At 46.2% G+C, this 24,741-nt stretch overlaps 1 protein-coding gene across 3 annotated transcripts in view; it reads right to left on the reverse strand.

The window, feature by feature from the left end:
* Wnt5b (Wnt family member 5B) overlaps positions 1–24,741 on the reverse strand; it is a 96,715-nt gene that overhangs the window by 13,796 nt on the left and 58,178 nt on the right. The window contains exons 1-2 of one of the 3 annotated variants that reach the window (XM_076940433.1): positions 16,835–16,970; positions 755–891 (exon numbers count right to left, since the gene is read on the reverse strand). In XM_076940433.1, the coding sequence (XP_076796548.1) occupies positions 755–891; positions 16,835–16,891 (194 nt within the window). In that variant the 5' untranslated portion in view covers positions 16,892–16,970. Of the gene's footprint in view, positions 1–754; positions 892–13,054; positions 13,410–16,834; positions 16,971–24,741 lie in introns of those variants that run through there. The other 2 variants (XM_076940434.1, XM_034511554.2) reach the window with 2 other exon arrangements.

Consider the following 24,741-nt stretch of genomic DNA (forward strand, 5'->3'; position numbering starts at 1 on the left):
GTGCCATCTGAATACAAGACTGGGCCATTTCCATATCTGCTTGGCAATCACAGTGGAAATCACAAAAGAGGGTACTTGGTTCTTTCTACAAAGCCCTATTTGGCCTTCAGACTGATCAAGAAGGAATTTCACCCCATCTGCCTCTACTAGCAACAAACAAACAAACACACACACAGATAGCAACACCTCCCCACACACACACACAGATGGCAACACCACACACACACATACACACACACACACACCTCCTTTGTGTTTGTGGGTCTCACTGTGTTCTACAGGATGACCTTGAACTACTGGGCCCAAGTGGTCTGTCTGCCTTAGCCTTAATAACAAGTGCGTGCATGCATGCGTGCATGCGTGCATGTTTTGCTGAGCATGAACTTAAGGATCTCATTGGTGCTACCAATATTTCTTAATATTTTTTAGTATACTAACAATGAAAGCTATTTGTAACACTTCACAGGGTGGAGGGATCTTCAGGAAGGGGTTTTATTCAAGATCTAAGGGTGGAGAAATCACAGGAACAAAGCTTATATTCTTCTCAAGGGAGCTTGAGGGAGAAAGTGAACCCTTCCTGGGATGGAATGGGTCCCTAGGATGGAATAGGCCTCAGATAAAGGTGTGATCACTCCTACAAGGCCCTGCTTTAGCACTTGATTACCCAAGAAGCCTCACAGTTCAGGCTTGACCTCAGCCCTCTCATTCACCACTAGGAGTTGGGTCCAGGCTAGACCTCAGCCCTCTCACTCACCACCAGGAGTTGGCATCAGTCAGCAGCTGCGCCCAGCTGGAGAGCAGAGCTGCCACGAACAGCAGCAGCAGACTGGGCATGACTGGTCTCAACCCATCCCAGTGCCCTGGGACCAACATCTTCCAAAGTAGAGATCCCTGGAGGAAGGGAAGCAAAGGAGAATCAGCATGCAAATGCCACAGACATAGGGAGCCCTGGGAAGATTGGGTACAGTGCAGAAAAGCTCAAAGGATGAGCTGTGTGGGTGGGTGGCGAGGTGACGGACACCCGAAAGCAAATTCTGTCCCCCAACCCCAGAGAAATTCAGCCCTTTCCAACTTCTTACTGGGTGTCTGCTCATCACAGGCAGGGCCTTGAGCCCTTTACATCACACTCTCCTACTCAGGACCCAGTTCCTAAGGTAACAGTGAGCTAAGAAGCCAGAAAAACATCTCCAGAAGATTGTGCCTGGTGCAGCAATTAAGAAGCACACCTGCCCTTCTAGAGCAGCGCTCAGGAGGATGGAGACAAAAGGACCATGCCCCCACTTTAAACAAACAAACAAACAAAACACCTACTCCAGTCCAGAGATTTAATTGTCTATCTTCTTCTTTGCAGGGGTCAAGGATTAAACACCTACAGAACTGAATATAACTACCCACAAGTAGGCTGCCTCCTTCCTGCTCTGAAGTTCGGAACACAGATCCTTGTTTACTCTTAAGGAGTGATAGGCAGGGAAACCATCAAGGCCTTTCACTTCCGAGGCCAAGCAGGAGTCTCACAGGAGCAGGCTTTGGTGACCAGTCTCCTCCCCCAACACTTTGGCCTTTGAAAGGTCACATGGAATGCTGCATCTGGACACCACCAGCTCTGGGCCACTTCTCTCCAATCTTCTGGGAGGTCCATCCACTTCCCTTGTCCCATGCACTGCTGTTCCGGCCTTTGCCTTGGGTGTTGAAATACACCCACCTTGTACATTTGGAAAATACAGCTTTGGTATCCTAGAGCAACCAACCAAATGCCAACCTATTCCTAGGTTCTCCTCATTTCCAACATGGAGTGGCGCGCGCGCGCACACACACACACACACACACACACACACACACACACACACACAGCACTAGCTCCAGGAAGTCCCATGCTGGCTCACCACGCTGATCCTGAGCGTCTGGGTCTCTAGACTGTCCGGGAGGGGGCGGCAGATGCTTTTTAGACCGTCGGTGTAGGAAGTATGTTTGACCTGGGGCCACTAAGAGAGGAAGGTAGCTGGAGCAGGATTCAGAGTTGGGATGGGCTTGTCCCCCTACTCCTTTTGGTTTTCCTGCTAGAGGTCTGAGTTGGGGCGGGGCACCAACAGGCAGGTGTGTGGAGCCGACAAGGAGCAGATCAAAGAGAGATTCGCCCCTTTGCTTTTGTCATGTAGAACCAGCTCGGAAATGACCCGGATGCTAGGCTGCTAGCCCGGGCCACTAACAATTCCAACTTTCCAAATCGACTTCACTGCCTCATCTGAGCGACGTCCCTTCCCCTCCCCTCCCCCTTCCCCTCTCCCCCACCTCCCCCACCTCCCCATAAATCCTCCACCACCCCAGGACCGGAGGTCTGTGAACTCAGAACTTAGAGAGATGAGGCAGAGATAGGGCTGGCTCCAGAAGCTAATGGCTTTATGGAGGGGAGGGTCCAGGTCTGGGATACAGAGGATACACAACAGAAAAACTTCAAAGGGGCTCCTTATCCAAACATCCCCAGCTTCTCCTCCCAGTCCTTCTTGGGGACCATTCAGCCTTCTCCTCTGGGTGCCCTGGCCAAACCACCACAGAAGAGGCAAACTCCCTACTCCTCCCTAGCACCCTGACCCACAGAGCAGTACACAATCCCATGACCAAGGAGCCTAGGTTTTTCCCAATGGGTGGTACGTAATCTCCATGAGCCCCTCATACCAGGCTCCCCACACCCTTTAACAAGTTTCTAGGAAATCTTTCTGCAGGTCCTACGGCTAACCAAGGCTAAACTGGGTAACAGAGAGGGCATCATCCCAAAGACCCGGCAGCTAGTGCCGGCTAACATCGCTGTGTTTGACTGCCCAGGCTAGAGGCTGTCTAGGCCAGACCTCACAGAGGCTGCACATTCCACACCTAACTGTCTCAGAAACATAAAGGGAAAATGCACCCGGCCCCAGCAGCTCTCCGCCACCCTGTGCACCACCAAGTTCCCAGCCTATACAATTGAACTTTTAAAAGATTACCCCAAACCCAACCAAACAATCAAACAAAGACCCAAACAAACAAACAAACAAACAAAAAAGCCTCTAGTATGTATGTTGTTCCCACTGTCTGGATGTGTGGTGCATGAAACAAGGCACACACCAGTATCCTCAGGAGCTCTGTCCTCATCAGCAGTAATCCAGGAACTGATGCTGGGCAGTCATCTTCACTTCTGACATGCCTGCAGGGTATGTGGATGGACATTGTGGAACTAACCCAGACGTTTTAGTCCCACTGCATAAAATAATTCACATCCAACCTAAGAGACAGGACACAGATGTGACCAGAGTCCAGTTTGTATTTTAATAACAAATTTCTACTCCCTGACGCCTTAAGCCAATTACACTAGGGTGTTCCACACCTCTCAGGACAGCATAAGCAAACCAAACCACAGCTCTAGCACAGAAACGTCCCCCAGCTTTTACTCTGATAGTCACATGTGTTGATCACTCAAAGAAACATTTCACATTGAAGCATTTGAGCCCACACAGGTCTGTGATTGCACTAAATACCACCGGGCTGTACACTTTAGATGAATGGACTACACAGGACAAGGGTTATATCGAAACCAAGCTGTGCTCACGGGGATGAAGCTGTCTCCTCCCCTGTAGCTACTGATGCACTAGGAACTATGTCAACAGTAGTTGTAGAGCAGCGCCTGCATTTGTCTGCATTTGATCTCCAAGACTTACCATGCCCCAGTCCATGGGTTCCACTCTCAGCCAAATATAAATAAATACGGAAATAGGTTAGCAGCCCTGTGTCAGCCTCCTGCCACCGACAGGAGATGGACGAGCCAGCTGCGATCTGCAGTTGCAATGAAGTATTGTGTAGGAATAGATATGAACCAGCGACAGCTGCATGCAACCATGCTCAAATTTTACCAACAGAACATATTAAAGCAAGTCCCAGAGAACGTAAGTGTAAGCCATGCAGAAAAACAAGCTGATCATCGCCGATACCATATGGGGGTCCCCTCCAGGATGGGACAGGGGCCCAACGATGTGGAAGAGACATGGAGTTTCTGGGTGCCATGATGGATAAAGTCACCTCACGTATGCCATATATTTGGCTGGACATATATTATGTCCACATGGTGGCTCTCTACCATTTCCTGTGTTCCCGTGTTGTGCATTACACAACAAAAATGTTCAAAAAAGAGAGAAGATCCCATCAGCGTGCCTGGGGGAGCTCTGTGGATTTTCACAGTCTCATAGAGTACAAATACATCCTTTTCCCTCTGCCTTTTCTCCTTACAAAAAGAATATTCAAGCTCAAAAAGGAAATAGTAAACAAACATTTATTAATTTACAGACAGCCCTGTGGCACAGCAATTGGAGGGTGGGGCAGACAAGGAGCAAATCGGTGCATAGCCCCCAGCATCCTCTCCATGAACCGTTTCCACACCAGAAGTCAACGCAGCATGGCTTCCTTGTGCCTTGGGGAAACCAGGCTTTGGACATGCTACTTTCTATGTCTACTTTATTTTGTATTTTATTTTGTCAGTGGTCACTATTTAGTTCATAGATACCTTTCTTCTTTAAAAGGTATATATATATATATATATATATATATATATATATAGGTATATATATATTTTTTTTTTGAGCGAAGATTAATGCAATAATATAGGAAGACTTTATCAGAAAACCCCAGTCTCTTGAAGGAATCCCCGGATGCTCATCTTCTGTTCAGCTCAATTAACACAGGCTTTCTCTGCCAGCCTTAATTATTTCTCCCAAGGGTCTCTGCTTCTACCCTGCCCCCCACTCTTCCTTAGTCTTAGCCCTGAGGCACAGCATTCCTTTGTGTGATCTACTTCCTCGACAGTGGGTAGAGAGGAAAATTCGAAACAAAACAAAACAAAAAAAAAAACAACAAACAAACTAAATAAAACCAACCTCCGTGGTGGGGTGAGAAAAAAGAGTTAACAGCTCTACCACCACCTTTTGCAGTGGCCTCTGGAGAACTCGAATGTGCCTCCAGAAGTAATGCCTTGGGGGTGGGGAGGGAGAGAGGGTGATAGAAGGGAGGAGATTTAAATTCTGGCACTTGGTAGAGATGTTAAAGTAGAACTGCGTTTGGCATTCCCGGGGAGGAGCCGGAGGGGGAGGGGTGTCTGTGAAGCAGGAAGGAGAGGAACCCAATTGCAATGCTAGAGGTGGACCCGGGGTGCAGGGCTCCAAGGGTCCAGGAACAGAGAATCCCAGACCACCAGCTCCCAGTGCCACAGAAAAATAAGTGACCCACTCACTCCCTATTGCACCGACACTGTAAGAATAAATGCCCCCAAGGAGTCCCCAGACTCCAGGCAGTCCCCCCCCCCCAACCCTGCAGGCAAAATTCCTGGAAGCGGCAGGTCCTCTTACTTGGAAAAGCATCATTTTCTTCCCAGTTGCCAAGCCAAAGTCCATGCAAGTTTTATCCCGTGCAGAAGATAAAGGGTTTTCACCCATTTAAATGATGAATTACAGTCATTTAAAAATGGATGGCTCCCCTAAGTGAGCGTGGTTAGGAAATTATTCTGAGGAACACGGAAGCCAAAGCTTGGAAGGTTGTGGGAAAGGTGTTTAGATAGATGCTTTCATCTTACAAAATGACTTATTTGGGTCTGCTGTGGGGCTCAGGGGTGTAGGCTGCTACCATGATGTGCAGACTCCCGAGCTTACAGGGAGGGAGTGCGCAGTGCAGCTCTGTATCCCCACCGAGGGCCACGGGCAACATGTCTATACCAGCTCATGGACACAGAAGTGCACCTATATAGCCTGGCTAGCCTGGAACTTGCCACATAGACCAGGCTGGCCTCACTCATGTAGATCTGTCTGCCTCTGCCTCCTGAGTACCAGGATTAAAAGCATGAGCCATTACGACTGACCCTGCTTCTAAAGTTTTAAAAGATCGTTCGTTCATTATACAAGCATACGTGCACATGCATGAAGATGTGTGTACAGGGAAGCCAGGTGTCAGGTGTCTTCTCTTTCCACATAGTCCTTTGAGATAGGGTTTCCCGCTGACCAAGGGCTCATGTTCTCCCCCTAGCTAGGAAGCCAGCAAGTCCCAGCAATGCCTCTGTTTCTGCTCTTCTTGGAGCCAGGATACCAGGCAGATGCTAGACGCCTGCTTGCTGTGTGTGTGCTAATATCTAAGCCCCTGCCCCCATGATTGTATAATGACTGCTCTTAACTGTGCAAGCCGCTTCTCCACCGTAATGTTCATAAATGTGTATCTACCTGGGAGAGGAAGTAGACAGAGGCTAGGAAACTAGAAAGGGACCATTAAGGGGGAAAATACTTTCAGCAGAGAAATACCCTATAATTAACTATCAGTAAATGGTATTTACGCTATACTTAAAAATCTTAAAAAAAAAAAAAAATCAGGATTGCCTTGATCAACAGCCAACCATTTTACATAAATAAATGAACACCTCTCTTAGAATTTAGAGGCTTTGGAGTTTTGGTTCTAGGGTTATTTTCATGATGGTTCTTGGATTGTCAAGAGAACTTCAACAAATGCAGTTATTATCCCTTGAAAAAGACAGAGGTGACGGCTTCTCTACGGACAGACAGAGAATGAGGGATCAGTACTCTGATCCTTGCTCCTGGGGGTCTGTGACACCTTGCCTACCTGAAAAGACGGGAAAGCACAATACTGTTAGGGTATTTTTTAAAAGCTGAATCTGTCAGGGTGGTGGTGGCGCATGCCTTTAATCTCGGTAGTCAGGAGGCAGAGGCAGGCAGTTCTAAGGCCAGCCTGGTCTACAGAATGAGTTCCAGGACAGCCAGAGCTACATTAAGAAACCTTATCTCAAGCAAACAAACAAAAAAACAAACAGCTGAAATGTCCATGTGTTTTTTTTCCATTTTGTGTGTACCTGTGGTGTGTATGCATGTACACATGTAAGCCGGGAGCCAAACTCAGGAAATTACCTGCTGTTCTAGAAATACTAATCAGTACAAAGTTAAGAAAGGACGTTCACAGGTCTCAGGACCCAGGAACTTAAAGAACATCTGACATTTCCTTGGAGCTGGTTATGACAGTGGGATGGTCTAGGGCAATAAGGATACGACAGTGGACTGGTCTTAGACAATAAGGATTCAATAGTGGGATAGCCCTAAGCAACGACCCTCTCCCAAACTTCCTGGTTTGCTGTGTCTTTATAACCTGCCCCCAAAATTAAAGTTTCAGAGCTTGATCAGAACCCCAGACTTGCTCTCATTCTTTGTGTCTCTTGTCCTTTCATTCTTTCGCTCCCTCCCCTAAGGTCTCGTCGAATCCCCGTGGGCCGGGGCACATGTACATATGCCAAAACACACGTATGAAGGTCAGAGAACAACTTGTGAGGGCCAGTTCTTCTGACTCTCTTCTATGTGGGTTCCTGGGACTGTGCTTAGCTCCTGTGGCTTGGCAGCAAGTGACTTTACCCACCTAGCTGCCTTCCCAACCGCCTGCACAAAGCTACTGGCCGCCATCCAGCCTTCAGTGATAGTGCATCCTAGGTCTCTAATGCAACTCCAACTATGGCCCTTGACAAGCTACACTCTTTAGCCCTATCCATCTCTGTGAGATAATGAGAGAGAAGGCTGGACACACAGTTCAGTGCAAAAGCGCTTGCCCAGGAGGCTTGAGAGCTTGGGTCCATCCCTCGAGGTGGGTGAGGGGGCATCAGAGCCAAGACCACACAATTTTGTTCCAGTGTTAATACCCTTCACATCTACTGACCAGAAAACAGGTCTGGTTCAGTTGAATCATTAAGTTTAGCAGGAAATTACACTTCCAAATACGTTTATTTTTAGAACTTCCAACTCTTGATGAAAATAAAGCCTAATAAGACACTAAGCCAACATTTGGTATTCATACTAAGTTAGCACATTTTAAATTGCATTTCTCTGATACTCAGTGAAGGCATAGATTACAGGTCTATTAGCCACCACAATGCCTCTTTCATTGGCTGTTTACTTTTAAAATTAGGACACTTCCAGACGGAGGCATCCCCCTGTGTCTGCTAGCAGGTAGTCATCTCTAGCTGCAGCAGCTGAATCAGCTTAGTTCACTTGGTCCTCAACTTGGTGCAGCCCTGGGCCTCCCAGAATATGTCCGCCTGTCTTTCATTGTGTATAGATAAAAGAGAAATACAGAACACAGAGTGCCAGGGGCTCCGAACTCTGCTTTCTGTGACATCCACACACAGTTGAGGTCAAAAAGATTCCAGATCTCACCCGGGACCTGGAACTTGGCTGAGTTGGAGATTTTGCTCCTGGATCAGTAAAGATTCTACAGAGGGTCCCTAACTAAACACGGTGGCCAGTGACCCGTCAACTGGCCAGGGAGACATTGACTTTGCTCGGCTAAATCTTTTTTTTTTTTTTTTTTAAATGTTTTTGCCAAAGAAATCTTGTAACTAGATACATACTTATATCACACTGGGAGAGGAAGTGTTGAATCAGAAAGCTTTTCTCTCTTCCCCACAAACCTTCTCTGGTTTTCGTTTGTCTGTTTTTGCCCAGTCACTTTTCCGAACCTAACCATGCCCTACAGCCACGATGATGTCCTGAAGTCACCCTCTGTGTCTAGAGGACAAGGTGCCCATGAAGTGATTCAAATTCAGGAAAACACCAACCCCTGCTGTTTGGGTTCTATCCACAAAAGGAAGTAACGTTTTCAAAAGCATTTAAAAAGTAGTTTAAAATACCTGTAAGAAACTAACAGAGGGCCTGGCAGTGGTGGCGCACGCCTTTAATCCTTGGGAGGCAGAGGCAGGCCGATTTCTGAGTTTGAGGCCAGCCCGGTCTGCAGAGTGAGTTCCAGGACAGCCAGGACTATACAGAGAAACCCGGTCTCAACACCCCCCCCCCAAAAAAAGAAACTAACAGAGGGACAGAGAGATGACTCAACAGGTAAGATGACCTGGCAACCTGAACCCCAGGATTGGTCCCTGGGGCTCACATGGTGAAAGACGAAAACTGACTCCCAAAAGTTGTCTTCTGACCTCCACACATTTGCCATAGTCTGTGTGCACTCGTACATACACAAACACCAAAAATTATAAGTAATGATATAATGTTAATATAATAATGTAATAATATAATGTAATAAATGTAATAATGATAACAAGAAAAAAGGAACTGTCCTGGTGCCCTGCTGTGAAAGCCCTGTCTATGCCTGTCTCTGAGGTGTTTCTCTCTCTAGTTGCAGACTTTCAGGTCTTACACTGGCACCTTTGATCTATCTGAAGTTGACTCTGATGCAGGATGAGATAGAGAATCCATTCTTCCGTACATGGGCACCCAATTTCCCCAGTGCCATTTGTTTTAGAAGCTGTTTTTTCTCCATTATAGATTTTTGGCATCTTTGTCAAAAATTACATGGCTCTTTCTGCGTGGGTTTGGGTCTGAACGGTCTTCTCTATTCCATCAGTATGCGTGTCTGGTTTGTACCAGTACCCAACTGTTTTTATCAGAGGCTGTATATATCTTGAAGTCAGAAGCAGTGATGCCTCCAGCACTATGCTTTTTCCTCAGGGTTGTTTTGGTTGTTCAGGGTCTTCTGGGAAACAAGAGTTGTTTTTTTTTGTTTTTTTTTTTGTTTTTTTTTTCCCTATGGAGAATTGCATTTTATTTTATTTTATTTTATTTTATTTTATTTTATTTTATTTTATTTTATTAAGATTGCATTGAATCGCCGGGCGGTGGTGGCGCATGCCTTTAATCCCAGCACTTGGGAGGCAGAGGCAGGCGGATCTCTGAGTTCGAGGCCAGCCTGGTCTACAAAGTGAGTTCCAGGACAGCCAGGGCTACACAGAGAAACCCTGTCTTGAAAAACAAAACAAAACAACAACAACAAAAAGATTGCATTGAATCTGTAGATAGTATAGCCATTTTACAATATTCTTTCTAATCCATAAGCATGAGAGATCTACCTTCTAAGATCTTTTCCAGTTTCTTTCTTTAAAGCTTTAAAGTTACCGTTATACAGGTTTTTCCCATCCTTGGTTAGTTTTATTCCAAGGCTCAAGGTTTTGGTTTCTTTCTTTTTCTATTGTGAGTGGGGCTGTTTCCTGCTTTCTTTCTCAGAGTGTTTGTTATTAGTATAAAGACTGCTGAGTCTTGTGTAGTAATTTTGTATCTTGCCACTTCGCTGAAAATGTTCATCAGCAAAGAAACAAGCATTTTCTTATGGAGTCTTTATAGTCCCTATGTACAGAATCATTTCATCTGCAAATAAAGATATGTGACTTCTTCCTTTTCTACAAAACAATGTTTTTACTGAGACAGAACTTAGCCTAGAATGTAGACTCTTAAACACAAGGCTTGCTTTATTTTCAGCTACAAACAGAACACAAACAATTATCTAACCATCAGCAAACCAACCCAGCACACTGCTGCTGATCAGTAGATTCCAGGAGTGTCGCTGATGTGCCTGCACTGTATTTGGGGCTGGGGTGTAGCTGGGTGGGTAGAGCAAATATGCACTTGACCTGTCCGAGGCCCTGGGTTCCATCTTCACTGTAAATTCTCCCCTAAACCAACAACTTGCTACTGTTGTTTTGGTTCCCATATTTAGATAATTTGCTCTCATCAGGGAATTGGCAGGGCAGGTAGTCAATTTAAAAAAATACAGGAGAAAAGTTTTAATGCTTTAAGAAAACGTTCGCGCAGCCAGGCAGTGGTGGCGCATGCCTTTAATCCCAGCACTTGGGAGGCAGAAGCAGGCGGATCTCTGAGTTCGAGGCCAGCCTGGTCTACAGAGTGAGTTCCAGGACAGCCAGGGCTACACAGAGAAACCCTGTCTCGAAAAAGAGAAAAACAAATAAAGAAAATGTTCACATTTTAGCCTATTCCAGCACATACTGCATCGCTCACCTTCAGAACGGAGGAGCCGCATAGCGGTCTAACCACCGAGTGCCACCATGCACAACACCAAAAGCTTCTAGAGTTAGTTGTTTTCGTTTGTTTTGGTTTTATTGTGTTTTGATGCAGGAGTCTCTTATATACCAGGCTGGCCTTGGAGCTCAGTGTGTAACAGATGAGTTTGAACTTTCCACCCCTCTGTGTTCACCTCCCGCGGCTGGTATTTATACCACTCCGTTTGCTTTGGTTTGGTTTTCCTTTGCTTGAGGCATTCTGTGGTGGAACAGCAATGGTTTATGATGTCGGTTAGGTTTTAACGCTCTCTTTTCCAGATCTGTCTCAGAATCCAAGTGAGCAGGTCAAAACCCAACCCCTGGACGGCGATGAATGCACTGCAATGGAACAGGCTGTTCTTGCCTAGATCCCTGCAATTTACAGGATTTAATATTTAAGGGGTTTAATACTGTCCATGACATTCAAGGATTTTCAAATGCTCAAAATGCAAGCATTTTTGACGTAATACTACATAACAATGAGATACCAGTTTACTCATCAGTTTCTGCAGTAATCGAAACTCTCTCGTATATACCTTACAGGTGTTTGGTTCCCCTCCCTCCCTCCGCCTCTGAGACGGGCTGGTCTTGAACTTGTTATGTAGCTGAGGCCCCAGTTTACACGGTATTTTTAAATGAATGACAGGCCTATCGTAAAAACCACGGTTTGAGAGTGGGAACACAATGGCCTGGCACATCCAAGGCCCTAGGCTAGATGCCCAGCACCACAGGAAAGAAAGAAGGGTGGGAGGAGATGACTCCTCCAGCAGGATTTTAAAGGCAACAAAAGGAGCAAATATGTATCTGCCGGGCCTTTTCCATGGGGACGCACTACAGAATATGACACTGTTGACAGAGTCACAACACCAGCTAAGCCAATTGCAGGGCTCTGCTAGGAATGACACTTTTTTTAGTCCATATGTATGGTAATACTTTAAAAACTTTATAGACATGTGATCAGAAAAACGGAGAGCTAAGCTGAAAGAGGACTCCAAAGAAGGTCCTCACCATTTTCTCCATTTTCCCATGGCCCCTCTGCTGCTTTGAAGGTGGGTGGAGAGCCGGCACACCTGCTCTTGGGATTCCCCCTTTCTCTCCCTGACTGCAGATCCATCAGTGAGCTCTTCTAGTCACCTAGAGAACTCGTGGTCAGATGCCCACACTTCTGCCAATGTCTGTTTTGTTTTTTTTTTTTTCAAACTTTTATAGTTTATTTTCATTATATGTACATTGAGGTTTTGCCTGCATGTACATCTGTGTGAGGGTGTTGGACCCCCTGGAATTAGTGCTATAGACAGTTGTGAGCTACTGTGTGGGTTCTTGGAATTATACCCAGGTTCTCTGAAGAACAGCCAGTGCTCTTGACCACTGAGTTATTTCTCTAGTACCCTGCCAATGTCTTATTATTAAATTACACAGAACTATTCGAATATTAAACACAGAGGTCAGGTGGCCCCAGCACACACAGCATCAGGGCAAGTTGGCGCTCTGAGAGTCAGCGGACAGATGCACTAAACCGTAACTACTCCCAGGACCACCAAGGAAGGTGCTTCTTATTTTGTGCCTGATTTTCATCATTTATAAAATAAGAACGGTCATTAAATCTCTACATAGGACATTCAGAGCCAAACCAAGATGCTACCATCCAATTGCTATGAATCATTACTATATCTGAAGCTAACACCACTAATTTAGATTCCTTCAACCAGTTACACCAAGGACTCCTCAGCTGGAGGATCTGCTCAGAGGCAGGGCACTTGGGCAAACACAAAAGAGGCCCTGGGTTCTACTCAAAATGTAACAAACATCAGAAACAAAACTACAAAGATGATAAGGACCTATTGGTTACATTAGTAACATCCACGACTCGAGTAGATTACTTCACTCTCTGCTTAACAGGAAAGTTTAAAATAAAAGGCTGAACATAATGGCACCTGTAACCTGGTACCAGGGAGGATCAGGAGAATGGTGAGCTAGTGCCAGGATGCTCTAGACTACACAGTGAGTCCCCATCTCCACAGATTAAAACAAACAAACAAACCAAAACATGAAAGTTAAACGACAAACAAGAATCTCACCAAAATGCTAGTTCAAAGTTGTGCCAACTCTAGAAATCTCCAGGCAGAATTTTCACACAGAATTATGCTAATCACTGACCTCTTAGCAACTCGTTGCCTTTCAGGGAGCCCCAGTATTGCCTGCTATCAAGAAAGACGTGGTTTGACTTCCACACTGTCTCTTCTTGGCTCCTGGAGTGAAGAGTTGCAAGGCTGGGGCCTTTTCTACCCTTGGAGTCTAACTTTCCTGTTAGACCTTGAACCTTCTCTTGGCAGAGAAGGGGACCTGGATGTGGCCGAGCCCCACGATTCCTGTGGATCTGACATTATGTAAGACATTATGCCTGGTTCACCCTCACAGGACTTTCCAGGAAAGCCTGCTGTGCCAAGCACCCATGCCTGCCCCTCGGGATAGCTCAACCAGGCCCCAAGACATCGAGGTCTCAGGACGGTCTGAGCTGACCTGACCCTCCCCCTTCAGCTTTCTGAAATATTTATCTTGATCTGATAGTACAGGAGCCCGGTACAAATGACCTTCAGGGCAGAGAGAACACAGCCTGAGGGACAGAAGTAGCGGGGCAGCCTGTCTGGCCAGGCTGCCGCAATCCTGGAATTGAGTTACACTGGCCTGCTTGCCTGGGAAAACAGAATTTAAACTGGTGGGAAATGGTGCTTCTCCTTTCTCCACTCCTGCTTCAGCCCTTAGCCCTGGAGGCCTGCACACAGCCTTCCATGCACACAAAGATGAAAACACACTTAATATGAATGGGTATCTACATGCTCACTGAGGACAAGATTGCTCTGCTGGTGTGAGGCCATGGCTTCCATCCCAACAGGTGGGGGCAAAAGCCAGGCTGTTTCATGGGTCCAGGACTAAGACATGACCACTAGAGGGTGGCAGAATTACATACAAGCAATTCAAGGGCTTTCCTTCAAAGCCAGAGCTAGGCATAGGCCTGAAGTATGAATTCAGAAACTGAATCAGCTTATCTCCCCAGAGAGCGTTCTTTCCCTAGACACACATGCACACTCACAGACACTCACACAAACTTGCACACATACACTCTCTGACCCATTTAACAAACCAACCATCACTTGTAACCCCAAATCTGCTCACAGAACAGTGAATATCTCACTCACTGCCAATGGCTGGTGCTCAAGGCATCACATACTGACTGTATCCTAGGAGGAACGCATGATGGATTGGTCTGGAGAGTTCAAATTCCAGCACTCAGGAGAACGGGTAGGAGGACAATGGGTTAAAGGCTAGCCTCTGCTACAGAGACCCCAATTAACAACAACAACAACAACAACAACAACAACAAAATTGGTTCTGCCAGCTCTCTGTCTCGTGGTGCAGTGGTTTCCTTGTTGGTACCCTTCTTCATAGCTTGGGAATGAAGATCGGCTGCCATGGCAATCAGAATAGATTTTAGGACAGCGCCTACTCCACAGCTCCTGCTCAGTAAGCACTGGCCCGTTTTCATCTTGTTCTGGAGCTGTCTGTGCTCAAGCTGTTTGCCCCGCCCCTCCTGTAAACTCCTCTGCTATGGAAAACCTCAGGCCAAGTTGGGAGGGAAGGTGGAGGCTCCCTGTGGTGAGTCTGTTCTATGCCCATGCCTTCAAAACCTGTGTTCTTTTCTACAAAACAAAGATGAAAAGGGAAGAGCCCTTTTTTATATTATTTTCATTTTACTGAAAGGGGCGAGCCTTTAGATTTCAGGACGTCCTGCACACTAAATGCATACTCTGCAGAAAAACTACAATTTAGCAAATCTTTGAAAAAATTTTATTTATGTGCATGTGTGTGCCTATGTACATGTATGTGCACCATATGTTCAGGTTCCCAAGGGTTAGATAGTGTGGGATCCTCCAGAACTGGAATCACAAGAAGCTGTGAAATACCATGTAAGTGCTAGGATCCAAACCCAGGTTTGATCTGCAAGAGTAGCACGAATTCAGAGCCACTGGGCCACCTCCCCAGGCCCTAGCATCCCTTCTAAAAGAGAACAAAAGCCATTACTAGATACCAGGGCTCTCATGCTCGGGACCATAAGGCAGGCAGGCAGGCAGGCAGGCAGGCAGGCAGGCAGGCAGACAGGCAGGCAGACAGGCAGCAGCAGTAGCCCCTGAAATATAAGGAAAATACAACCCTTCTCCATCTAGATATCCGGAGTTAGATCTTGGGAGACAGAATTGAACATAACAGAAAGGCTGCAGGAAGAGAGGCAAGACTTGAGTCAAAGGCAGAGACCCTGGCTCTCAGGAGATGGGGGTGGGGAGTGTTTCTCACTAGCCATTTTGATCAGTGGAATAGGCTCAAAGCTAAGCCCAGGTACAAGCAGCTGTTCACTCAGATCTAACTCTACCTCTTCCTGTGTTTCTGGTCTTCTAACCTCTACATTTCTTTAAACAGGAAATAAAGTCTAAGAAAGGTTTAACAACCAGCAACTGTCAGTCTGTACCATTCATATCTGTGGAAGGTTTTGTCCATCCATGGTACATTAACAAAAGACACAAACAAAATGTATAGGCCAGCATGCTTGATGCAATCATTTTTGTTTTGTTTTGTTTTGTTTTTTGTTTTAAAGAAATAAAGCCTGATGTGATAGCTTAGTGGTTGAGAGCACTTGCTCTTGTAGAGGACCCACAAGGCAGCTCTTAAGTGACTGTAATTCCAGTTCCAGGTGTTTCGTGTTTCAACGTGTCTTCTGACCTCTGTGTGTTCCTGTACATGTGGCGCTCGTGCGCGCACACACACACACACACACACACACACACACACACACACACACTATGAGGTCCTCCTGACCGACCTGGAACTCACTATGCCTCTGGGGTGCTGAGGTTAAAGGTCTGCATCACTATGTCCAGCCTTTAGAGCTTTTCTAGAAGGTGGAACTGAAGCTCCAGATAGGCAGAGTGAGGGTTAGTTTCCATTGTCGATGTGGCACAGCCTAGGGCGGTGGTTCTCAGTCTTCCTAATGATGTAATCCTTTAATACCTCATGTTGTGGTGACCCTAACCATAAAATCATTTCATTGCTACCACATAATTGTAGTTCTGCTGAGTCATAATGTAAATATCTGATAGATAGGATATCTGATATGTAACCCCCAAATGGGTCACAACCCAGAGAACCATGGACCTAGGGAGTCTTTTTTTTTTTTTCTTCGAGACAGGGTTTCTCTGTGTAGCCCTGGCTGTCCTGAAACTCACTCTGTAGACCAGGCTGGCCTGGAACTCAGAAATCCGCCTGCCTCTGCCTCCCAAGTGCTGGGATTAAAGGTGTGTGCCACCACTGCCCGGCAAGGGAGTCTTAATGATGGAATTGTCTAACATCAGGTTGGTTGAGGGGCCTGTCTGTGAAGGACTGTTTTGATCGCCTTAATAATTTTAGTTAGACTTGGCCTGAAAACAGGTGGCACCACTCCCTGGTTTTGGGCCCTGCAGTGTGTAAAGACAGAGGCTAGCAGAGCACTAAACTCCCAGACATTCCTTCCTTCTTGATCTTGACTGTGGGTGTGACTGGTGACTTTCCTTTCTGCAGAAACTTTGGGTTCCTGCCTTGACTTCCCTGCAATGCTGACTGTAACCTCAAGTGTGAGCTGAAGCAAACCTTTCTTTCTGGAGTCAATTTCTGTCAGGGTTGTTTTTGTTTGTTTGTTTGTTTGTTTTGTTTTGGTTTTTTTTCTTTATCATCACAATGACGGGGACATGGTGGAAGTGGGGCCTTTGCTGGGATAAAGCCGGCTGTGTGGCTTTTGAGTCTTTTGAGGCAGGAATGTGGAAGTGTTTGGCATGTTGGGCAAAGTCTGGACAACGGTGGAAGCTTGGGAGACAACAATGTGTAGGGGCGTACAGACCAGTGGACGCTCACCCTGTGAGGTTTCAGAGAGGCGAGGGCTTGCTCTGTCAGAAACTGGCTAGGGGTCATTCATGAGATATTTTGGCAGAGAATCTGGCTTCATTCTTCCCAGGTCTTGAAACTCTGAGTGAAGTTGAACTTAAAATGGTTTGGTTAGCAGAGGAAGTATCAAGATGGGAGCACCTCTTAGTGGGGACTGGGAGCATCTTTCCATGGCACTAAGGAAATGGGAGCATCTCTCATGGGAGCACCGCTCAGTGCTGCTAAGAGAATGGGAGCACCTCTCAGTGGCTCTAAGGGAATGGGAGCACCTCTCAGTGCTGCTAAGAGACTGGGAGCACCTCTCATGGCACTAAGGGGCATCTGTAACTAAGAGAGAGATCAGCACCTCTGACATGAAATTCCTGCACTGCACTGAGAGTGGAAATGCATCCTGAGGGCACAACCCCTGCCCTCAGAGGTGGCTGAAAATCTCATAAAGATTCAAATTTATTTCAAGAAAAAAAAAAAAAAAAAAAAAAAAAAGGCAGAAACTGAAGGGCTCCCTGTCCTTGGAAGCAACTGCTCGGGAAAACGATTTCCCCACAGGCATCACACAGATGCTGAGACAGCTATGGTCCAAGGCTGATTGGATAAGCCGCCACTGAGTGCCAACGTACCAGCTGCAGAGCTGGATACTAAGCCCCCGATGTAGCATGACTCCCATGGGACGATGAGCTAGTAACCAGCAGCAGGCTGACTACCACACTGGGGCATGTCCACCATGGAGGAGACAGTACTTTGTTCTTATTGGAATCAATCCTTATTTTGGTCATTGATTGGCCTTCCCTGAATGTAATGATTCCACCATAACTTTATCCACCATCATGGTATTCTACACAACACTGCTTCTGACCAAGAAACTGTCTTCATAGTCACAAAAGTAGGACCATATTCATGTGATTCACCAATCTTAATATGTTTGCCACACCCAGAAGCAGCAGCTGGTTGGCTTGATAGAACAGTGTAATCTCAATCAATCTCTCTCTCTTTCTCTCTCTCTCTCTCTCTCTCTCTCTCTCTCTCTCTCTCTCTCTCTCTCTCTCTGGTTTTTTGAGACAGGGTTTCTTTGTGTTGCCCTGGCTGTCCTGGAACCCACTCTGTAGACCAGGCTGGCCTCTAACTCAGAAATCCGCCTGCCTCTGCCTCCCAAGTGCTGGGATTAAAGGTGTGCACGCCACCACTGCCTGGCCAGTGTAATCTCTTTTTACACTCACAGCTACGGGGCCAATTGGGTGGCAGTAGCCTAGAAAGCTGGGGTGGAGCTCTCCATAAGGCTTTGCTTTGAACCAGCATCCAACACATGGTACTGTTTTCCCTCAGCCAGCATTCACAGGGACCACAAACCAAGGGGAGGAAAAGGGAATGGGCTCCGCTGACTAGCACCCCTAGTGGCCCACTAAAAAGATTTCTGTTTCCGGTCCACAGGTCTTTATCTGCTGCTTGCCCAGAAGTTTGGTTCCAGAATGAAGAATGCTTCTGCCAGGAGACACAAGAAAGATTCCAGTGTACCGGAAGCTCAGATTTCCTCCTCATGTTGGGTTTCCGATGACCTTAACCCAACAGGCTAAAATAAAAATAGCTGTAGGAGGGGTAGCTGTCCAGACTATCAGCTGTCCCTCAGAGACGCTGAGAGGCGCTCCCATCCCCTGGATTAATTCTTCACAAAGGAGATAAGGAAGATTATGTCTGGGGGATCCTTTAGGGTGTTCTCTTGGTACTACTATATCCTGTGATTAAAGTCAATGGGAAACTACAATTCAATCCAGGCAGAGTGATAAATGACCCAGACCCTTCAAGAATGAATATATGGGTCACCCCTCAAGGCAAAGACTAAGACTTACTGAGGGTCTTGCTTAGGGGAGGAAATACACAACGGGGAGTGGAGGAAGGTAGCAGTTATGAATACCAGCTAAGGCCACACGACCTGTTACAGAAATGTGGATTGTAAGTAGTCCATCCTTGAGGAAAGTCAAGGCAGGAATCTGGAGGCAGAAAGCAAAGGAATCTTTACATGACTCAGCCTTGTGTTTCTTAGACGTCCTAGGCTTGCCTACTTAGGGGTGACACTGTCTACAGGGGCTGGGTCTCCCACATGGATCATTAATCAAGAAAACGACCCACAGACTTACCTTCAGGCCAATCTGATGGAGGCATTCTCTTAGTCCGAGGTTCCCTCTCCTAGATGACACTAGCTTTTATTGTATTTAGATTGACGAAGCACTAACACGTGCAAACATTATTTATGCTTACATGCACATATATTAAGCAGATATTTGTGTTTCCTTACCTCTGCTGCCTATCATGTGATATAACATCGGTTGAAATAATATTAGTGGCAAAGTGTTGTAAATCTATATTACCATATTAAAGCTATGGGACACTAAAAAATTAAGCATTCTTCAAGGGACTCTGCCACCTATTCTAGGGGGGAGGGATTGAGTTTGTGGTTTTACATGGGACAGTTTGTGTCATATTTTGTAAAACCGTGACCTTGTTATTGTTTTCATTTGGAAAGTAACCAGGACATAAGGATATGCAACTGGCAGCCAAGTTAATTAGGCATGGAGTTGTGATGGCTAATCTTAGTTGTCAACTTGACTGGTCTGTAATCAACTAAAGGACAAGCTGCTGGGCACTTCTGTAAGGGCATTTCTTGATCAGAGAATAAGGAGGGAGATAGACCCTGAAGGAGGCAGCCCAGATTAAAAGACAAAGAAGGAAACGTCACTTTTGCCTGCTAACCTACTAAGTATCAGTTACGGCTAATGTCTTCTCTGGTATTAGAGCTGGTCAGTCTTAAAGCCTTCCAAGTCAGACTCTAGATCAATGGCTCTCCAGGAATTCTCCAGTGCTTCCGTGCAGGCTGGCTGGGGCTCATGCAGCCACCAGGTTCTTGGCCATTGTTAGACTGCTCTGTACCACGGAAGTCAGTCTAATAAATCCTCCTTTAACAGACAGTCATTCTATTGGTTCTGTTCATCCAAAGTACATTGGCCCATACAGGCACAGGAAGGCTGCTGCAAGCTGGAGACCAGCTTGGTTCCGGGCCAGCCAGAACTGCACAGTGAGACTCTGCCTCAAAAAGACCCAAGGTAAGCTCCATAGCCATTAAACAGTAACTTCCAATGTTCAGCTCCCCAATTGGTAGGAATTCATCATTCTGCTTTCTTATTTTACACACACACAGGCCCACTGCACTGCTTCCTGTCATGGCTGTGTAATTTTACACTCTTGCTAACCGGGCATCAAAGTTCCTCCTTTTCTCCGCACCACCACTAACATTGGCTTTCAGTTTCATCTAATACAGCCATCTAAAATTTGAGGTAGTACTTTACTTTGGCTTTGACTTATACTTCCATAACTGGAGGCATTAGCTCCCTCTGATGAGTTTGGAGGCCATGTGTACAGCTTCTTCAGAGACTTATCGTCTCAACTCATTGAGTATTTAGTACCAGGGCTGTTAGTGACTTTGTTGCTGTTCTTGCTTAATGAGGTCTTCACCTCTCTTACCATTTTTTTTCCTTCTAAAGATAAGGTTTCACTCGGTAAACCAGGCCAGCCTTGAACTCTTAAACTCAAGGTAGACCTCCTGTCTCAGCTTTGAAAGTGCTGGAATTAAAGGCATGAGTGACCATTCTGGATCCTCTCTTATCTGAATATACTAAAATTGAGAGGTGACTCAAGATACTCTTCTGGTTAGAGATATTTAGGAATAGAAGGCTAAAAAGATATATTAGTGGTTAAGAAATGCTTGCTGCTCTTGTATGTGTGTGTGTGGGAGGGGGCAGGTTTGATTCCCAACACCCACATGGTGGCTCACAACTATCTGTAACTCCAGTTCCAGGAGATCTGAGACCTCTTCTGGCCTCCATGGGCACCAGGCACACATATAATGCAGACAAATATACAGGAAAAACATGTATAGACATAAAATAAAATGAAATAAATCGTTTTTTAAAATTAAAAAAAATATTTAGGGACAGGCTGGGAAAGTAGGTCAGTTTGTAGAGTGTTAGCTTAGCATGTATGACGCCCTAGGTTTGATCCCCAGCATAGCAGACACTGGACGTGGTTGTCTATGCCTATAATCCCAGCATTCACCAAGTAGAAGCAAGAGGACCAGGGGTTCGAGGTCATCTTCTGATATATAGTTCCAGTTTGAGAGGCTCTGTCTCAGAAAAACAAAAGCATGTAAGAATGGGGAATATGGCCTCGATGGTACAATGGCCCAGCCAGAAAGGACACTTGTCTAAAGTGTGGTGACCTGAACTCAACCCCTAGACCCACAGTGTTAGGAGAGAACTACTTCCAAAGTGTTGTCCTTTGACCTCTAAAAAGAGGGTCTTGCCATGTAGCCCAGGCTGGCCTCAGTTTGCTTCAACCCACCCACCTCAGTCTCCCTGAGTAGTTGAAAGTATAGTATTGTACCATCAGGTCTGGCTTCTGAAAAATGTTCATCTGAAGTCTGAATTGGAAACAATGCATATCCCAGAATTAAGGGGCTATCCAGACTTGATCTGGGCTTTTCTTAGTTAATGTTGGGATATGCCTGAACATTTCTGGGCCAAAGGCTATCTAGTGTTAGATAAGAAAACTGTGACCCAGAAAGGGAGGTCATTCCACAGTGCCAAAACAGGCTGCCAGTGACTCAGCACAGGCTCATTTAGTGCTACATCTTTTCTCTAGTGGTGTTTACTTCCTGAAACGTTTCTTGCTGTTATGGAATGTGGTAATAATCACATGCCCGAAACTCCCTGCAATTTATAAGTGAACACCTTACATGAAAAGCTGTATGTTAATAAAATTCTAGTGTTAAACGCAAGAAAGTTTTGCTAGAAGCAGGACCAGGTCTTCACCTTTTCAGAGGTGCCATTGGATGGCTGTTCTAAATGACCTTTCTAGGTAAGCAGAACCTCAAGAGTTCACACTGTACAGCTTAGGCCCAGCAGTTTGCTTTGTGTGAAATGGGGTTGGGGCACGCTAATGTAGCTAGCTAGATGTGATGGGCCACACTGATAATTTCAGCATTTAGAAAGCTGAGATAGAAGGACTTACCACTACTTCCAAACCAACTCTGGTTACACAGTGAGTTCCAAGTCAGCCAGGAGAAGAAAAGAAAAAAAAATATCATGGTGGGAGGTACACGAGGGTGCTTTGAATAAACACGAAGACATCTGTACTCAACTACAGAAACTGTGATGAGGCTGGAGAGACATGGCTTATTAGTGAAGAGCGCTTGCCGTTCCCAGGATCCCTGTCAGAAGGTTCACACCTGCTTGTAACTCCAGGACCAGGGGATCTGAAGTCCTCTCCTGGTCTTCTCAGGCACTCACATATGTGGCATATATTCACAAACATATATACACACACACACACTTGTGCTAAATTTTTTTTTTTTTTTTTTTTTTTTTTTAAAGCCAGATATGGTGGTGCATGCCTTCAATCCCAGCACCAGGGAGGCAAAAGCATATGGGTCACTGTGAGTTCCATGCCAGCCTGGTCTATTCAAGACTACAAAGTGAGACCCTGTCTCAAAAAACAAAAACCAAAAACAAACAAAAAACAACTTTCCACTGCTAACTCTTCCATGCTCCTGTAAATAGCACAGAAACTGTGATGAGGCTGGAGATATATGTTTGTAAATAGCACGTTCATACACAGCACAACACAAAACCACGAGACCCAAAAGTAGGAGGATGTGTTGGGAGGTGGGGGCTGAGGGAAGTGGGGGTGCGGTGGGGAGGGGGAAGGGGAAGGTAGAGGGTAAGAAGGGGCAAAAATGACCAAAAGCATATATAAAATTGCCAGAGAGTAATTTTTTATTTTTATTTATTTATTTATTTATTTTGGTTTTTCGAGACAGGGTTTCTCTGTGTAGCCCTGGCTGTCCTGGAACTCACTCTGTAGACCAGGCTGGCCTCAAACTCAGAAATCCACCTGCCTCTGCCTCCCAAGTGCTGGGGTTAAAGGCGTGTGCCACCACCGCCTGGCAGTAATTTTTTTTAAATGTGACTTTCAGGGCAGGCAAGATGGGGCAGTGGGTAACGGCACTTGCTTTCAAGTCTGAGGGCCTGAAGCTGATTCCTGGGACCCACACAGTAGGAGAGAGCTAACTCTCAAATGACTGGTCTCCGACTTCCACATGGTGTGTCATGGAACTCAGTTGTGTGTGTCAACGCATGTGAATGTGCACACACACACTGGATAAAAATGTCATAAAAATCTGCTTGGGCTTGAAAAGGTGCTTACTACTGCTCCTGCTAAGCCTGACCAGCCGAGAGTTAGCTCCAGCACTCCTACAGTAGAGGGGAGTATAGATGGCCCCTGGGGCTGTTTAAACAGTAGATAACCCAGATGACCCAGGAGAAGAATGCAAACTGAGGTATAGCCAGAACTGTTACACTGTACATCAGGAATTATTTGGTGACAGTGTTGTCTGTCAGTCAGGAAACTCATAAAAGTCAACGAGCCTCACGGTATGTGAAATGTGATACACAGGCCTGCAAGAATTTTAGCCTCTGCATTTCCAGAATAAGACTTATCCCGGGGTGGGATTTACTGTTTACTGTGTCTGTCAGTTCTCTTGTATGCACTTGGGTCTAACAAGTGTCTGTTACTTAGGAAAGAGGAGTGGCTAAAAGCTAAGGAGATCATACCTGAATTTGGAACACATCCCAAATCGTGTTCAGGGAAAGATGTCAGCAGGTAAGATCATTACCAGCAACTCTCACGATGTGAGTTCCATCCCAGAATCCACGACAGAAGGAGAGGAATGGCTTCTTCAAATTGTCCTCTGACTACTATATACTGGCTGTGGAACATGTTCCCTCCTCCATTACACAAATATAACGTAATAAAAAAAAAAGTCCTGTTCAGGTTCCCAATGAGTCAAGGAAACAGGTAAGTCAGGTTGTTTTGTATCTAGACGTGTGGACTTGTAACTTTTAAAGATTCGCAGGGTCCTTTTCTCTGAACTAAAAAACCTCTTGGCTTCAGGGATAGTAAAAATACAGTTCTGAAATACTATCCCTCCTGCAGGTATTTAAGACTCGAGGCTACATTTGTATAGAATTGAGCTCTGCCCTAAATTCACAAAATATACATAAAGCATAAGGCGGGAGCATCTTTAACCAAACCAAACAGTGTATGTGTCTCAGCACATACAGATGTGTTGGGTATCCCTACAGTTGGGCCACGCTGTCTGTGGTCTAAAAGGCTGAAGAGAAATACAAAACCAGGTGTAGGTTAGAAGACAGCAAGGCAGGGGCAGAAGAGGTGGGAAGTTTTGGCACGAAGTTGAAAGGGAAAGGAACTCACATGGGTGTACGAAAACAATAAGACTGTAGAAGGAAGGCACACTGGACAACATCCAGAAATTTCTAGAATGAGAACTGTCAAACTATGCTGACTAAAACCCACTTTCTCCTCCAATTTAAGACTCATACTGAAGAGAAAGGAATGGTGGGAAGGCCGCCCTACTGGGGCAGTGGGTGTGGTGAGATGGTTAAAGGAGCTCCGAGAAGTAATGCGGGCAAGAGGGGATGGAGTATGCGGGCGGGAGAGAACGTGCAGTAAGCGTGGACACCTAGGGGAGCGGCCCGTGGGACACCGGCCGCTCTTAAGGGGTGCGCGGTGCGGCAAGGCTGCCAGCCATCCTGGCGCAGATGGGGTTAAGCTTCCGCGGCCGAGGGCAGAGCCCGGTTTCCAGGGAAACGGCTCCGCCAGTTCCGGCGGCGCGAGCGCGTACCACTGAGCGGGGGAGCCGGCGCGGAGGACGCGGAGGGCGCAGCGCGGCTGGCCGACTCCTGGGGCGCGGGCCCGATTGCGCCGGTGAGTTCGCCACGTCCCGCTACCGGCGGCTGTGAGCCGGACCCGCG

The sequence above is a fragment of the Arvicanthis niloticus genome, chromosome 9 (genome assembly GCF_011762505.2).
Source record: "Arvicanthis niloticus isolate mArvNil1 chromosome 9, mArvNil1.pat.X, whole genome shotgun sequence".
Taxonomy (NCBI): domain Eukaryota; kingdom Metazoa; phylum Chordata; class Mammalia; order Rodentia; family Muridae; genus Arvicanthis; species Arvicanthis niloticus.